General features: G+C 45.6%; 2 protein-coding genes across 2 annotated transcripts in view; one reads left to right on the forward strand and one right to left on the reverse strand.

Annotated features, from left to right (window-relative positions):
- Positions 1-11,381, forward strand: part of TONSL (tonsoku like, DNA repair protein) — a 14,396-nt gene extending 3,015 nt beyond the window's left edge. Inside the window, exons 5-21 of the mRNA XM_072413180.1 lie at positions 268-397; positions 476-647; positions 1,166-1,280; positions 1,599-1,744; positions 2,167-2,319; positions 3,199-3,324; positions 3,401-3,581; positions 4,567-4,628; positions 5,887-5,976; positions 6,293-6,365; positions 6,495-6,658; positions 7,160-7,283; positions 7,811-8,814; positions 9,197-9,270; positions 9,569-9,702; positions 10,637-10,823; positions 10,963-11,381. Coding sequence (XP_072269281.1) covers positions 268-397; positions 476-647; positions 1,166-1,280; positions 1,599-1,744; positions 2,167-2,319; positions 3,199-3,324; positions 3,401-3,581; positions 4,567-4,628; positions 5,887-5,976; positions 6,293-6,365; positions 6,495-6,658; positions 7,160-7,283; positions 7,811-8,814; positions 9,197-9,270; positions 9,569-9,702; positions 10,637-10,821 — 2,933 coding nt within the window. The 3' untranslated portion in view covers positions 10,822-10,823; positions 10,963-11,381. The remainder of the gene's footprint in view (positions 1-267; positions 398-475; positions 648-1,165; positions 1,281-1,598; positions 1,745-2,166; positions 2,320-3,198; positions 3,325-3,400; positions 3,582-4,566; positions 4,629-5,886; positions 5,977-6,292; positions 6,366-6,494; positions 6,659-7,159; positions 7,284-7,810; positions 8,815-9,196; positions 9,271-9,568; positions 9,703-10,636; positions 10,824-10,962) is intronic.
- A 4,004-nt stretch (positions 11,382-15,385) lies between these two features.
- Positions 15,386-18,046, reverse strand: part of FOXH1 (forkhead box H1) — a 6,546-nt gene continuing 3,885 nt past the window's right edge. The window contains exons 3-4 of the mRNA XM_072413253.1: positions 17,701-17,805; positions 15,386-16,927 (exon numbers count right to left, since the gene is read on the reverse strand). Of these exons, the coding sequence (XP_072269354.1) occupies positions 15,908-16,927; positions 17,701-17,805 (1,125 nt within the window). The 3' untranslated portion in view covers positions 15,386-15,907. The remainder of the gene's footprint in view (positions 16,928-17,700; positions 17,806-18,046) is intronic.

Here is an 18,046-nt window from a genome sequence, read left to right on the forward strand (position 1 = left end):
GTGGATGGAAGCATGGACAGAGGAGGGTTGGTGGTGGTGGTGGTGGTGGATGGAAGCATAGACAGAGGAGGGTTGGTGGTGGTGGTGGTGGATGGAAGCATGGACAGAGGAGGCGGAGGAGGGTTGGCGCTTGTGGTGGATGGAAGCATAGACATAGGCGGAGGAGGGTTGGTGGTGGTGGATGGAAGCATAGACAGAGGAGGCGGAGGAGGGTTGGCGGTGTTCCCTATATCAGCAGGTCCTGATTGGTTATTGTTGTTGTTCCAGGCAATGTGTCTCAGCGAGATCTGAGTGAAATGAGGGCTCGTCTCTTCTTGAATCTGGGCTTCCTATATGACATCATGGGGGAGACGGACAAATGCAGCTTCTACATCCGGAAGAGTATCTTCATCTCTGAGTAATCCTCCTCCTCCTCCTTCTGTTCTTTTGTGCAGTCACCCAGGATCTTCTCTCACTCTCTGTGTCCTTCAAACAGACAGACTCAGCTTCATGAAGATCTCTACAGAGCCAATGTCTGCCTGGCAGGAATCCACCTACGAAATGGAGAACATTCCAAGGCCATCCGCTGCTGGGAGGCAGCCCGGGAGTGTGCCCGGCTTATGCGGGACAAGTATATGGAAAGCGAATGTTACAGCAGCATCGGCCAGGTTAGATGTGTTCTACCCTCAGTGTAATATGGGAGAGTGAAAGCTACCATCTAATGGGCTAATTTAGTTGGGAAAAGTTTTAATGGACACTGGACAGATCCTTCTCACTTCCTGTCTTAGTGATGGGGGACTGAGAGTCCTGTTGATGTTTTTGGAGGGAATTTCATTTCTTTAGTTGTAGAGCAGACTTATCTGTCAGGGATGACCTTGCCATTTTGTATTCTTTCCCTGTCAGAGTTGTCTCCTGCCTCCTATAAGTGCTGATACCAGACTATCACAAAACTGTCCTGGAACAAGATTTCAAACGCTAAAGGCTCTTCATTGACCGCTTTACCCATGTGAGGAGTGTAAGGTGTTAGTCCTGAGCTCTGGCAGGAGATGAGTTGGCTATAGAGTTCCAGGAGTCTCCATGAGGACCTACCAGCCTAACACTGCACACACAAACACTACAACACCTTAGTGCTCATCCTTGACAGGTTCTCTTTATAAGTGCTCTAACTGTCTCTTTTCTTTCTTAGACCCTGCTGTCTCTGGGTGATCTGATGGCGGGAAAGCGTTCACTGAAGAAAGCCTTTCGTCTGGGGAGTCAACAACAGTCAGAGCAGGATGTTGTACGCCGAAACCTAAAATACGGTAATGACTGCTGACAACACATTCCTGTTATAAGGGTGATATCTCCTTCTGTCCACTTCATTTTCTGATTGGTGGAGACCACACATTGCCTGTCTTCTTGCTGTGACCAATCTGCATGACACGGACCCAACATGGCTGCAATACAGGGTGGTGTCGCTTTCTCTTCTGTTTCCTGATTGGTTGATACTGTACACTTACTGTCCTTTGTCTTTAACCTCCCTTCATCACACTGGCATTGTGTGTCCCACCGCACCTGGTCGCTCTCTGTTCTTCTTCTCATCTCATATACACAACAACTTTTCCTCTGTTTTCCTACAGCTATAAAGGGCTGCCATCTACAAGAGGCATTATCTGGGCTTGCTGAGGAAGACCAACAGGGGGCGCTACCTCTGTATGAGCAGCTTGGAGATCTGTACTGTAAAGTGGCCTGTTACAGCAAAGCTCTGGAGCATTACAAGCTGCAGGTGGGGACTCTGGGCTGTCCTGTGTAGAGATAGCTGCACTGGTCAGGGTAGGAGGGGTGGGGGACATTGTAAAAGGGTTTAGGATGAGAGAAGCGGGGTGACTCTGCAAAGGGCTCAGAAGAGTAGTGTAACAATATAAAGGATTCAGGCATGAGCTGAGGTAAAATAGGTTTAGGTTGGCAGGCATGACATTGTAAAGGGTTTAGGATTAATAGGAGTGGGAGAGAACATTGTACAGGTTTTAGGGCCGGCATTATGGGGTAAATTGCATATGGTTCAGGTTGGGTCACATCATAAAGGGCTCAGGTTGAGTGGATGGGGTTACCTGTAGGCAGATTACAGAAAGGACGTCACTGATGAGCTGCATGGGGTGGTTGTGGAATACATTCCTAATTTCCTTCTCTATTTCTTCCACCTTACAGCTCGGCTGTGCTGAGACTCTGGGCCGCCCAGGCAGGGAGCTGGCCGTCATTCATGTGTCCCTGGCTGCCACCTACACTGACCTGAGAGACTACAAGCGGGCTCTGGTGCACTATCAGGAAGAGCTGAAGCTGCGGAAGGGAAATCCTGTGGAGGTAAGGAGCCTGCTGAAGGAGAATTAATTGGACCAATATTAGTCCCCATACCAGTGCTTGTAGCAGAAGTCTGTTCACGGAAAAGCTGCTGTAATTCTGGAACAGATTTTGGTAACTTTGTTTCTTCTCACTTTAATGCTTACAACCTCCAAACAAATCTTAGGCCTTCTGCAAATCTAGGCTAGATCTTCAATGGAGCTTGTTTCAGCCCTAACTGTTCAAATGTCTGGCCCTTGAAGACTTCCATTGCAGATTATTGGGTGTTAGATTTGTTTTTTTAGGGTTAAAAACTTGAATTTTGTTCCAGGCTTCCTCCCAGATTACTCATTGTGAGCATTTAGGGTGCAAAGCAGCCATGTCCCCATCCTTCCTGGTCGCCAAGGTTTTCTGCATATCACCAATCTAATGCTATGCTGCTGTTCCCTTCGGCCACTTTTAGCCCGGCACAGCACTCAGCTGTTTTTGGGTGGTTGCTGAAAAGTTGGTTCACATTACAGGAGAACTGGAAAGTTGGTGCATAATACAAACACAATGGAAAAATCGTAAATGCTAAGAATATTGGAAAAAAGTATGATAGTGGTTACTGCATGACAACAACTATGACAACAACAGGAAAAATGTCATTTGTAATGTGTTTCCCCACCAATTGATTGACCACCCAAAGCTTCTTCCCCACCAGTTTCCCCACACTGCTTTCCTGTTCCCAAATAATAAATAGGAGAAATCTATGTATTATATTATAAATTGTATTGTAATTTAATAAAATGTATTATCTAATTTACATAAATGTGTTTTTTTTTTAACGTTCTCATTTATGAAAAGAGATTCTACTGTCATGAAAAATCTCTGTCTCATGAAGTCTCCTTTCTTCTGCTGCAGGAATGTAAAACATGGCTGAACATGGCGCAGTCAGTGGAAGAAGATGGCCAGGGGTTGGAGGAGGTGCAGAAATGTTTGTTTAATGCCCTGAAATGTGCCCGAGATGTGGGGCACTCGCAGCTACAGGTACGGCCCTGATTCGTGTCTGTTGTTTCCTGTCTTGTCAGTCTGGGCTTTTATCCTTACTTCTCCTCTTCCTCAGAGGAAAGTCCTTCGCCAACTCCTTGTGACACAGAAGAAGTGGGCATCTCCTGAGGTTGCAGACACAGAGACACGATTGGCAGAGTTGTGCAGTGGTTCAGACAGTGAGAGCAGTGAGGAGGAAGAAGAGATGGAGAATAGTGAGCCCATGCAGGAGAGTGACATTGAACTTTCACAGACTGGTGAGTCCCATCATGGCCGCTTATATGCCAAGTGATCTATCATAGTGTCTGCCGGGCCGGGGATAATGCTTTTCTATCTATTGTTTGGGGAGTTGGTGTCCTCTCCACAATAAGGATGGTAAGCTGGGTGTTGTCAGGACATCGCCTGTCTTATCTGGTTGCTGTGTCCCGCTGTGATTTGGGGTGGGGGGCATTCATAGGCAATGTTGTTTTTTTCATGATATTCAGCAGCCTGTTCTCATTTCCCAATTACAATGGAAAATATAAAGATTATTTATGTGACTACTGAACACTCCCATATATTTCATATGATGTCCATTAAAGCAGTCTAACAAGTTAGTCTTAATTAACCTCTTAATAGTCCAAATCATCTCTAACTCCTCCCCCCTCTTCTCCACATGTCTATAGCATAAGAAAGAATTGTCTGTACTAAAAATAAAAGGTATCTGTTTTCTTAATTATTGTCCTGCTTTTCCTGAATAAACTGTCCGGAGAAGAATTGTAAAAATTGTTGTGTCCACAGGGGAGAGAAAGGGTCAAAGTGCAACAGTAGCTGCCAATAACCCCATTTAGTCCATCACGAAATGTACAAAATAAAAGTTAAATAGAATACTTGAATGTGCCTTGTTTTGCACAGCAGCACTCAGACTGGAAGGAGGAAGGGCAATAGTAGATCCATTCAGAGCTCTGTGCACATTGAGTGAAAATATAAACATGTTTACAGGAGGGGAGAGCAGAGAGATCACCTCATCATATGATTAGTCCGGTGGAACATTGGTGACCAAGCTGTGTTGCTTAACCTCAGTTGTGGAAAGTGTGGTCACAGCTTGATGGGGGGGATCTGTATCACTGCACTGGCTTTACACAATTTAGACGTTTGGTTTTGTAGGAAAACATTTCATTTATTTGTATTTGTCAGGTTGAAGGGAATAGTGTAATTAGATTGTACTGTGTTTTATATGTAATGTCAATGTGTGTATTACAGATGATGAAGAGGACCTGGAGGGATATGAGAAGTCCATTCCTGGGAAGAGGAGAGCAGTTCAGGTGAGCAGATCCTATTTCAGCAATATACCGGAAGCCATATTACCAGCGTGCTGCTGATCCAGGCTGTCCACTGCCTGTGTAAGACCAGCCACAGACTCTGGGGGGCGCTGGAAGTATATTCAAGTTGTAGACCTCTGTACGGAGGAGCCACACCAATATCCCATTGGTCAGGTTTTCTTACCTGCATGTTTAAATCACCTTTGCTTCTAGAAGACTCTTCTATGTTCCTGGATTATCTAATATACTTTCCTATATTACCTCCCATCCTCCATTACTCGGAACCTTCTGGATCAGTTCACCAGGCTCTATCTGGGATCCAGAATGTGATGTGATCTTCTCTGGTTATATTTGAGATTAATCCTGTACCATTGTTGCCAGCAGATAATTCTAGTTTAGCAAAGTGGGGTTTTCTTCACATAGACCCGCGGATAGTTTGTGGTGGATGGCCTACAGTTGTTTCATAGGAAAGCTTTTGACCCTTTGGGATCTCTTAGCCTAGATTTGGGTTCTGGCTTTTTTCTGCCTCCTTGTCTTGTCTGAGATGTTTGGACCCCACAGATTTGACATGGTTTGTGTTCTTTGGATCATAATACTGTGACATTGTGTGTCCATTCCTCTGCCTGCGGTCTCTATTCTCTAGGTTCTTATTCCTCTTTTTTGGGTAAGGGTTCCTCTTCTTTTTTTCCTGTGACTATGTGTGATCAAGGTGCTGTTTAATAACCCGAGTGTTGTTTTCCTGATTCTAGCCTAAGCTACATGGTGGTACACACGTCTCGGCTTCTTCTGGGTTTCCTGAAGCTGTCGGGGTTCTGTCCCCCTTTCTATGTTAATGATGGTTCCTTTTGTATTACTCTGGTACACAATGGAGGCATGCTTGGAGTAGAAGGTTTTTCTGCACTGCTATTTATATTTTATAGTTTATATTGAAGGTTAAGACTTCCCTTGTCCTTCAATAGAGAAGGAAGAAAACAACTTTTCAGTTAAAACAAAACTTCTTTATACTTCTGGGCCATGTGACCGTGGGATTAGGTGAGTTAGGAAGGGTTTTTGGGTGGAATTTGTGGTTTGTTTGTTTTTTATTTTTATGCCAGCATTAAAGGATTAGGGATTACAAAATTCCCGGAGATTTTCCTTAATAATTTAGTGATGCTGAAAAGTTCAGTATGTATTTTATTTGGGTGTCTGCTAGAATAAATAAATAAATACACACAGAAGTAAGGTAAGATGTCAGCCTGAACACCTCTGTTTTATTCCTCAGTGGAATCGTCGTAATGAGAAGGGGGAGACAGTTTTACACCGGGCCTGTATCGAGGGCAACATGAAACTGGCAAAGTGTCTGCTGGAGAAGGTGAGAGATGACATTTAAATTTAGCTCCAATTCACTGCCAATTTCCCCCAGACTTCGAGCCGCACTATAGAACCTTCTCAGCCATTGTACCCATCTGGCTATACTTCCATGTCCGGTGTTTATAGTCTGATAATATAATAAGGCTGAGGAGTCTGATGCTAATTGGAGATCAATAATTGGTGGCTGCTAATATATAGTTCTAGTGATTATAGTTGTGTATTATAATGATAGTTATAATTTATAAATAGTGATTATAGTTGTGTATTATAATATAGTTATAATTTATAAATAGTGATTATAGTTGTGATCATTGCAGGGACATCCTCTAAATCCACGAGACTACTGTGGATGGACACCCCTTCATGAGGCTTGTAACCATGGACATCTTGGTAAGAAATGTCATGCCACTTTTGTCCTTTCATACTGCTCTGTCCTTACCCCTCCTCACTAATGATTTATTATATTATAAACAGGATTTATATAGTGCCAACATAATATGCGTTCTGTGTTCTGTGCAGAGATTGTGCAGATGCTGTTAGATCGTGGTGCCAACATCAATGATCCTGGTGGCCCGCTGTGTGATGGTATCACGCCACTCCATGATGCCCTTACTTGTGGGAATTTCCATGTGGCCAAGCTGTTAATAAACAGAGGAGCGTCCGTCACCCAAAAGAATGCCAAGGTAATTATGGCACCCTGTACCACTTGTTTTTAGCATGGCGAATAAAGTGTACAGAGCGTCCATCACCCAGAGGAATGCCAAGGTAATGATGGTGCCCTGTACCCTTTATCTGCTGGCATAGCTTACAGAAAGTTCGTTATTTCGAGGAATACCAAGGTAATGATGGTGCCCTGTATGTCCCTGTTGGTGCATGAAGCATAAAGTGTGTCTGTCACCCTCTGGAAAGATAAAGATAATGACAACACCCTGTACATCTCTGCAGAGTGTTTCTGAAACTTGTGATGTTTTCTGACCATTTCTGCATATTGGGGGGGGGGGGGCAGGATAAGTTTGGTGCCACCTTACTGAGGGTAACAGTAGATATTGAGTACCTATTTTCCAGCCTTCTTTGTGATTAGTTCTTTCTGCTTGAGAAATCAGGGCTCTCCTGTAAGATTGTTGAATCTATAAATCCCAACTCTGCCTGTCCACCTTGTCTCATTTGTGTGTTGCATTTTTCAGGGGGTGACCCCGCTGGGCAGTCTGCAGGAATGGCTTAAAATATATGGCAAACATCTGGACCAGGAGACCCGTGAGGGCTGTAAAGAGACTGAAAGGCTTCTACGTGAGGCTTTGGCAGGAAAAGGTAGGAAATTTGGGGATATAAGATTTGGATTCTGGGGAAGGGGAAGTTTGGGTAAAAGTTGGTGCGATTGGGGGTATGGAATGAGGTGGCACAGATCAGGGATATGGATTGACTGTAGGGGGAGGGAAGGACAGATTGGTATCTAGATTGGGTGTCTGCTTGGTGTAAGACAGATTGGGATATAGATTATTAGATTGTTAAATTTTGGGCGATAATGACTGAGTTGCTGGGAGAATGAGGCCATTTTCATGTTGGGGAAGTGGGATGAGGATATACTGTAGATGAGTTGTCTTGCACGGGATGAAGTTTGACACATCCTGGATATAGATTAGAGGTCTTGGTGGTGGGGGGAGGATAATGTTGGTCAGATTGGACATATAGACATGCTCTCTGATTCCTTCATTTCTATGATGTCTGTCATGCTGATGTATACAATATGTGGACCCCCTGCACACAGACATCTGTTGGGGGGGCTCTTCACTAAGTTGATTGTACACAATATACTAAACTCTCATTATGGTTTCCAGTTGCTCAGGCCCCTCAACCTAAAGGAGAGCTCCTAGACAGTGAGCTGTTTGATCCTGAGGGATCCCAGCCTTTATCTGTGGCCCCTTCCAGGGACAATAACCGATTGGAGCGAACAACCACTGACAAACGGACATCGTATTCCAGGGATCAGCAAGTGTCCAGTGTGGAAGCTGAGGAGGAAAGTTCGAATTTGCATCTGTCTCCTAGTTGGACCAACAACAGGATAAACGGAGAGGAATGCCTTCATGGTGAGGACTCTGAGAACCTTCTCACCCCACTGAAGCCAGTCAAGAAGAAAGCACGCTTTGCAGGCCATAGGTCTTTATCCAGCCCAGAAGTTGCCCCGACAAGGAGTGATATGCCTGACTCACCATTACCACCTCCCCATCACCACCAAATCTCTGAAGGTGGCAAAGAGGCCTACCAAAAAGCCATCCAGAACTTGGGCAGTGCCAAATCCCGTCTTCTCAGCCAATCCTTGGTTCAGTCAGACATCCTACCTGAGGATAGCTCTTCCAAATCTGCTCTGGTGCCCATGGAGGAATATCTGGGTGATGATTGGCTAGAAGATGATCTGAGAAATGAATGTCGCTCCAGAAAAAGAATGCGCCGGTCCCCTACTCCCCTGGGGATAGAGGAGGTGGAGCAATCCAGTGATTCTGAAGAGCATGATTTGCTTCAAGAGACCATATGCAGGAGAGACAAGCCAACTCGTACCCTGTCATTGTCCCGCAGAAGGTCCAGGCAGACTAAACTGACCCAGATTGTAGACAGAACCATTGTGGGCCGTACAAAGAGTGGCGCAACAGATAACATTTCCACTCCTCGAATGGCAGACACTGTGCAAGTGCTGAGCTCTCCAATAGACCGAGGAGAACCCTTACGCTCTGCTGCCCCTCAGGTGGGTTACTATGAGTGTGGGGCACTTTGCATGCAGGACACTCCTTGCATTGTATTATTTCTGTGTAACGTCTATATTCTGGGCCCTCTATTAGCAGACTTGTAAATGAGGTCCCAACTCATAAGAGAGACTTGTGTATACAGGCCCCCCCATAATGTGGGGTGATGGGTATACAGGACCCCCATAATAACAGTACTGGGGTGATGTGTATACAGGCCCCCCCATAATGTGGGGTGATGGGTATACAGGCCCCCCATAATAACAGTACTGGGGTGATGTGTATACAGGCCCACCATAATAACAGTAGTGGGGTGATGTGTATACAGGCCCCCCATAATAACAGTAGTGGGGTGATGTGTATACAGGCCCCCCATAATAACAGTAGTGGGGTGATGTGTATACAGGCCCCCCATAATAACAGTAGTTTAGTGGTACTCACCTGGATTTACGTCTGTAAATGTTTCTCCTTTTGCTTTCTTGGTAGGATGGCTGTGTTTTATCTCACCTGGTCCTCTCCTGCAACAATCTCAGTGATGAATCGGCACAAGACTTAGCCAGGTAAAGCTCATCACTCCACAGCTTTATATAACTTTCCTGCATTGTAATGTCCGTTCTAATGGGTCGGGGTTTCTATTACTTTATTCTTTATATTCAATATAGAGCGCTTCCTTTATGTCCTGGTGGGCAGGATTTTTGTATTATAGGTGGCTCACTCTTTCCTCACCTGTGTCTATTATCACGGAGTTCTTATGATGACACTCTGTTCTTTTCTTGGATTTCCTGGTAGATGAGACCTATGAGTAATAATAAATAATTTGGTGCTCTTCTCCGCGCTGTATGATTCTTGTCCTTCTAGGTGTCTCCTGGTTTCCTCCTCCTTGAAGGTTTTGGATCTTTCTGGAAATGCCAAAGTTGGAGTGAAAGGATTTGAGTCTCTCCTAAGTGCCATTCAGGAGAGGAATCAGGAAATGGATGAGCTGCACCTGACAGGTGAGGTAGATTGAGCCCTATCTCTGTGTAGTTGCTGGTTGGGGTTTTGTTCAGCCATGACAGAGCTTTCATGACAATATGAGGCAGTATGAACTTTAAAGTGGACCTATCACTATGAATTTTACTTTATATAGAAGGATCGGTAACCCTCCTATATGAAGTAAAACATTTTTTTTTTTTAGGTTTTTTTTTTATGAAATGCCCTTAAAAAAAAAACAAAAAAAACAAAAAAACATACTTTCTACCACGGTGTTAAAGAGTGCATGGGAGCGCAGTGCCTGAGATTCCGGGTCGTATGTACCCTAGGAGGCTTCTGGCTGCTCCCCAAGCTCAGGAAATGTGTAGATGGGGCTTTTCTTTGAATAAAAAAGGCGCTTAATGTGGCGCCTGGTGCGGCCAAGCAAGCGAGCATGATGACACGGACCGTATGGAAGAGATGAAGGGATCTGTGGAAGTAAATGTCTTTATTTTTACGTGTCATCATTAGCCGCAGATAAAATAATCCCACTGAGGAGTCGTCATAAAACATTTCGGGGAGCCCAGTTTCCATCACACTTGTTCCCCTGTATAAGGGATGAGGTGGTCACTGCATCTAATGGACATAATCCCTTATTCCCTGCTGATCCTCAGTGAAAATCGGTAATGGAGATGAGTAATATACAATTATTGGAGGAGATATACTCTACAGCCAATCAACACCAATCATGAGCAGACATTCATATGGTATATGTTGGAATTATACTGGAATAGTATCAGAATTTCTAAACAACTGCAGAACAATAGAGAGGGGTTTTGTTTGCGATTTTTCTTGTTGATGAATTGGATGAGAAATCACTGCAGTCTGACTCATAAAGGTTCCTTCTAGAGGAGGTCGTTTATTGTCACTTCCTGAGCAGACAATGTAGGGTGACAACAATCTGTAATCTTCCTGCAGGCTGCTCCATCCGGGGTCCTCTTAGCAGATCGTTATTGGATGGCGTGTCACCTCTTCTGCTTGAGCTGCGGCTGGGATCCCAGAGGCTCTCCAACAAAGAGCGGCAGATTGTGGCTCAGTCGTGGGCCGGCGAGCCGCTAGTCGTATGTCGTCATAATAAACTTTTCTGCCGCAGAACAAAATGATGGTGAGTTACGCTGCTTTCAAGTGTTTGTTACATATGAGAGATGGGCCGAGCGGCCACTACTCCTTCAGCCTGGTGATAGAATTGTGTTCCGAGGTTTCATGTTCTCTTCTGCTGGCTGACAGACTTCATCCATTTTCAGATTCCTGAGGACAGCAATGATAGCCGACCTCTTCTTGTGCAGATTTATTATCATGGAGATCACTGTGTGACAACCTTTTCTGCTTGGACTTTCAGCTGTAAGCCAATCACATGCTGCTAACAAGCTGATTGGCTGGTCGGATCCAGCACTGTGTGGGGATTGGAAGGAATGCTTTGTGTTTTCACTCTGCACCTTGTCACTAATTCTGTAATTTCAGCTTTTTGTGCCATTTTATTTGTCTGCGTAATATATTTGTGTCTGTGGGGATTTTATTAGCAGGTTTTATCTTCCAAAAATTCAGATTATAGCCGGGCTGTGATTGGCTGCCCCAGTCCTATCATTGCCCCCATGTCTCCCATCCTTGTACCATTCTCTGCTTTTTAATTGTTTGGAAAAAATAAATAAATAATTACTTTTTATTATTTTGTATTTTTCATCATGCAAAACAATAGGTCACCATTGGCTGGGGGTGGTAGGGAGGGTGGAGCCTGATCGGGTCAAATATGGCTGCCAGATGAACAGGAAACAGGATGTTGTGGTGCCACCTGATGGCCACTAACCCCACAAACTCAACAATTGGAGTTCTGAAGTTAAATCTTAGTAAATATTCTGTGCCCTTAGGGGGCAAATCTTTTATAGTTTGGAGTAAGAAACCCAGTAGGTGTTTGGCTGGGGAGAAAAAAAATCGATCTCCTGGCAGGATCAACAGGAAGTAAATGAATAATTACCGGGGGACATGGGGAAACAAAGTGCCTCACATATAATATTCCACGTGGATAAATCGGCTTGGAAACGTAATATGGCAGCAACATAAGGTATTCTACACAACGAACAAAGGCGTCCCATCTTATAGGGTCCCTGAATAAAGTGCTAAACACAAAGTCTCGGCACATATGTGCAATTTATTTCATGATGCTGGAGCAAGAAAGGGGGAGATTTTTTTTGTTTGAAACCCCCCATGTGGCTGAAATAAGTGGGGGAGGGGTGACAACCAACCTCTCTGCAACTGCCCCATCTTTTTCAAAGAAATTATTTCATCAGCTCAACAATCTGCCCCCAGTATACCTGAATTCAAACTTCGAGGGCAAAGCGATAATCCCAGCCCCACCAGAAGGGGGCGCCAAAGGGTTTTACTCTAAGCTGAAATCTAGCGGTGGGTGCTGGCCTGCTGTACATTTGGGAAAACTGAACAAGGGATGAAGCACTTACCTGTCACCATCTTCATCCTCCTGGGAATGTCTGAGCAAAGGGAGGACAGCACCCCAAAAGTCTATGGAGACCAAGATTGTGCGCTGATGCCTCTGGGACCCCCCCCCCCCAAACCTAATAAAATGCATTTTACCTTCTGCAGAGAACTACAAATCCCAGCTTCCTTCCTGAACTTACACCCAGGGAGCAGGGCAGTCCTCTCATGCACATAGTGACCCCCCAATACCTCCATATATCTCTGGCAATGTAATAATCTCACCAATTGTAATGAAGACACCAGACTGCTAGAAGAACTTTCCTTTTTGTTTCATTGAAGGATGAAATTCATGAAGATGAGCACCATCCAATGAACATTCACCGTAGAGGAATGTGGGAGTGAAAAATGATGTCAATGTTTTGTAACGTAGGAAGAACCTCATTATTTGGGAAGCCTGTGTAAGTGGGGCCTTCCATGATCTGTGAATGTCTCAGGTCACTGATAGATCTGTTATTATTATTACAAAGTATTTATATAGCGCCATCATATTAAGCAGCGCTGTACAAAGTCCATAGTCATATCACTAACTGTCCCTCAAAGGAGCTCACAATCTAATGTCCCCCCCATAGTCATATGTTGTTAATGTAGTCTAAGGCCAATTGTTAGGGGGAAGCCAATTAACCTAACTGCATGTTTTTGGGATGTGGGAGGAAACCCACGCAGACACGGGGAGAACCTACAAACTCCATGCAGATAGTGTCCTGGCTGGGATTCGAACCTAGGACCTAGCACTGCAAAGGCCGGAGTGCTAACCACTGAGCCACCTTGCTGTGTAATGAATCTAGTGGGGGTCACAATAACTTTAGGTTCCTTGGGGGGTGGGGGGTATGTCCGGAGTCATTTTCTGTGGTTATTTTACTCAATATTGGGTCCTTCTCTCTGCTACACAGCCAGGCAGGTTGGTAGGACAATCCCTGAGGACCCAGCAAAGTGTTGTGTCCCGATTGTCTGCCCGTGTATTGTACTCGGATCTCTTTCACTGCTACATGATTTGCACTGCATTGGATCTTGGGGTCGAGGCTCTGCCCCAGTACACTGCGGTGTTTTCAGTGCCAGGGTATAAAGGGGCTTAGCCCCCTACAGATGTCAGATTTCTGTCTTTTGTGATTGTTTCCAGCAGTAGATAAACAAGCAAGCACAGGATATATGGTGCCATGAAGAGGAGGGGCAGAACCCCTCCATAGGAAGACACAGCAGCTGTTTCCTATTGGTCCTCATCAATCCACCAGGGCAGATTGATGAATGACGTTTGGGGGTTGCTGACAAGCACGACTGTTCATCTTAGGCGACAGTCATCTGACGTTTGTACGTGACGTTTTGCTTCACAGTTATTTCCTGATTAGCTATCTACCAAACCAATCTGCTATGTCCCTTTTATTGGCCTTCCTCCTGACCGCAACCATTTGGCCTGCGCTGACTTTCATAGAACAAACATCTTCCGCTAATGGAGCAGCGACTCCAATTATTACACAGTATTTATATAGCGCTGACACATTACGCAGCGCTGTACAAAGCCCATAGTCATGTGACTAGCTGTCTCTCAGGAGTTTACAATCTAATGTCCCTGCCATAGTCATATGTCAGTGTAAGGACAATTTGGGGGGAAGCTAATTACCGAACTGCATGTTTTTGGAATGTGAGAGGAAACCCACACAGACACGGGGAGAACCTACAAACTCCATGCAATAAGACAATCATGTGGATGGCACCACTGGACCTTCTCCAGGACTGCTACTTCCCATTATCAGAGCCAGAAGGGGATTACCAAGCTGCTGGATAAATGGAGCTAAAAGATGTGAATAGTGTGATTGTCCAATCTATTGCCTGCCATAAACCTGCTACAAGCAGATTCAGCTGATCATACTTTCTCCAGTTTAGCCCAGGTCTGTCATGCTATCTATGACCATCAGAGCTGCCTGCAATACAGACAATGTGCCGACTCGTCATTGCTATTCCTGTAAAATGCATCAGCTAAGACGCGAATACACAACAAGAAGAGATTCCCGAGCAGCCCGAGCTGAACATTCACCGCACACATGGGGGAAAGAAACGGCTGGCACAGCTTACCGAATTCACAGATCAAAGTCTGGATTATTGGTGGCAATTACCTATGAAATGTCACTTGCACCTCAAGCTGTACACCCCCTAAAGCTAAACAATACCCCAACCCCCGCTGTACCCCACCCCTAGAGCTAAATAATACCCCAAGCCCCTCCCATACCCCACTCATCAAGCTGAATACCCCATACCCCTGCCCTCTTACATAGGCACAGCTGGGGGACCCCCTGACACCACAGGGCCAATAAGGACAAGTGTGCCCATTCACCTTTACCGCTGATTGGCTGAGATAAGGTAAACCCCGATGATGCTTGAGCTGTAATCAGGGTTTACCTTTTCTATGCCAAAATGAAGAATGTACAAACTCCATGCAGATAGTTTGCCTTGGACTCCAGTGCTGCAAGGAAAGAATGCAAAGCACTGAGCCAGAGGAAACGTATCCATTTATTTTATATGCGGCTGACTCCATCATACTACTCATTGGTGGCGATATTCTGGGTGATCATTCACCAAATGTTTCCCTTTGAAAAGTTCATCGAAGGGTCTGACGGGAACTGTGACCCCCCTACGGAGTTCAGAAGCAGCACAGCCAGCAATAAACACAACAGCAGTTAGCAGCATTTGTTTTATTATAAAATATTAACAAGTGCAATCAGATGAAAGTGCAAATTATCTTTTAGCATTTAAAAATTCTTACAGGCGGCTCATAAAACAGAACCGCTAATGGCTCAGACTGGACCCAAAGTCCAGCAGAGATTCTGGATATGGAAAGGCTGGAGCTCCCAAACTGCTGCAAAATTACCCCCAAAATCCTAAAACTCTAAATAGAAGCGAACGTGTTTAACAGCTGCAGACATCTCTGGCTATGGCTGATTATGCAGCATGACAACCTCCTGCTTGAGACCACAGCAAATCAGGGGGCCATTGAATGTCAGGGGACACCGGAATCCAGAATATTCCCTATAGGAGGAGCCCAGCCATCCAGACACAAATCAGAAGGCTCCATTGAAAAGCACAAGTATTGTACGACCAATCACAGTACAGAGAGGGAGAGCTCAGACAGCACAGAATGTTCTTGTTGTCACAGAAGGACTTTCAGGCACCCAATCTGATAGTTATCCTGAGTGAAAGATCTGACCCACACAACTATAGAATCTAAAGCATTGCACTAATGTGTTTTATATGTCAGAGGACCCCTTTATTTAACTCCTCCAATCAGAAATTAAGATTACAATTTAAATCTTTTCTCCGAGTATGTGTAAAACACTGTAATATAATACAAGCATTTAAAAAATATAAATTCACTTTTACTTCATCAAAAAAATGCATCTCAAACTTCGAGATAAGTCAGGCGTTGACGGTCTCTTCCCAGAGAACATTTTGTGTGTGTGCCACAGTAGCAGATGCAAAAGTCTTTATCATACCTAAAATAATAGTAAAGGCATCCAGTATAACACCGTATCATCGCATGGCACACCGTATCATCGCATGGCACACCGTATCATCGCATGGCACACCGTATCATCGCATGGCACACCGTATCATCGCATGGCACCACTAGCTCCGCAGGGGCCGTCTTTCCTTAGGTTCCCTCCCACATATGGTCAGCCTCTGAGGACCAAGCACTCACCCAAGCCTCTGCTAAGGGCACGACAATCCACAGCTCCTCAGGTACTGACTGAAATATGCTGGGTGGACAACATCCCCAGGGTGACTCCTCAACACATCAAATACACTCTTGTTGGGTGGCACAGCCCTCAGCATTTTATCGAGATCCAATAAAGGTGCCGGCGGGCGTGGTAGCTCTGGGTGGCTTTTTGCTGGTTGTGGTAGAAGTCCCCAGTAGGTTGAGCTCATGTATGGGGAGGAGTTATAATAACCAAACTGGGGATGGGAAAAGGGAGGGAGAACATTGGATGGGGCCACTGCATTGGGTGGGGCCACTGCATTGGGCGGGACGCACTTTGTGTAGGAGGTGGGCAAATCAGAGTCCAGAAAAGGTAATTTAGCCGGGGGTTGACATGGAGAACACATCTCGGTGTCGGAGTCTGAAGAGGACGAGATTTGCAGGTTATCTTCTCTGGGCCGCTTTGTGTGAACATGAGAACGAGTTTCCGGAATGCCGGGATCTTCATCAGAACTACAAGGAGAAGAATTGGTAGAAAGGCTACCATAGGACGCAGAGTGCAGAGGAGCTGGAATCATGGGACTGCTGGAAGACCGAAACAAACGCGAGTTGGAATTATGGAGAAAATGATTTCTTGGCCAAGTGTTCTCGGACGAGAATTGCGAGTTATCTTTTCTGCTCTCTATAGACTTTGAGACGTCGGCCAAGTCAGCCTCCTGCATGTCATGGAGTAAAGATTCAATCATGAAGGACGTGTTGAGTTTGTTTGTCATATTGCTTGGATGGCAATCATCACCTGGAAGCAGAGGGCTGGCAGCAGAGAAGTTACTTGTTGGTCTCCGATGGTCCTCCTCTTCATTGACAACATACGGGCGATTGTTCAGGATGTAGGGTGAAAGGTCGTGGACGAAAAAAGTTGTTCTGCCTCGCGCCATCTCCGTGTTCTGCAACTTCATGGCATCCAGAGGAATTTGGGTCACATCAACCGTCCAAAAGTTTCCCTTGGCCTGAGGTTTCCGGGGGTCCTTCAACACCTACAAGGGAAGAAAAGATTCATCAAAGATTCATCAAACCTCAGAGACTCCGCCCCCAAATAGACCGCAATGAAATCTTATAGCAGATTATACAAAAAATTATTGTGAGACACAAAAACAGAAACTCTCTGACTCCAACATGACCGGACAGGGAGATGACCTATGGGGGGCCCCGGTCACAACCTTCTGGGGGGGCCCTTCTGAGAGAGACCCCATCAAGACAGGGACCTCCACTAAAAGCGAGAGGGAGAGAGACCCCACCAAGGGAGATTCCCAGCAGAGACCCCACCGAGAGAGAGAGGGACACCACCAAGAAAGAGGGACCCGACCAAGACAGAGACTCCCACTAAAAGAGACCCCACCAAGGGAGATTCCCAGCAGAGACCCCCCCTGAGAGGGAGAGGGACACCACCAAGAAAGAGGGACCCCACCAACAGAACCCCGACCAAGACAGGGACCCCCACCAAAAGAGAGAGGGACCCCACCAAGAAAGTGACCCGACCAAGACAGAGACTCTCACTAAAAGAGAGACCCCACCAAGGGAGATTCCCAGCAGAGACCCCCCCTGAGAGGGAGAGGGACACCACCAAGAAAGAGAGACCCCGCCAACAGAACCCCAGCAGAGACCCAACCAAGACAGGGACCCCCACTAAAAGAGAGAGGGACCCCACCAAGACAGAGACCCTGCCAAGAGAGCCCCAGCAGAGACCACACCGAGACAGAGACTCCGCCAGGAGACCTCCACCCAGAGAGACCCCACAGTCCAGGCTCACCTTCTGGAAGCAATCATTGCAGGACAGGTTGTGGCGCACGGAGTCCTTCCATCCCGTATAATTCTCTTTGAAGAATGGGAAGATGACTTCAATACGTTTCAGGATCTGCAGATAAAACAAAGACGTATTATTTGAGAATCTTCATTCAGCGCCACAAAGTTATATTTCTGCTCTGAAATAAATTAAGATTTAATGCCCCACCCCTCCTGCTCATAGCTTGGATTGCCCAGACCCAGGGGCACTCCGCTCACAGCCCTTTATGTATAGGAATGATGGGGGCACTCTGCTCTCACAGCCCTCTATGAATAGGAATGATGGGGGCACTCTGCTCTCACAGCCCTCTATG

The sequence above is a fragment of the Pyxicephalus adspersus genome, chromosome 5 (assembly GCF_032062135.1).
Source record: "Pyxicephalus adspersus chromosome 5, UCB_Pads_2.0, whole genome shotgun sequence".
NCBI classification, from domain to species: domain Eukaryota; kingdom Metazoa; phylum Chordata; class Amphibia; order Anura; family Pyxicephalidae; genus Pyxicephalus; species Pyxicephalus adspersus.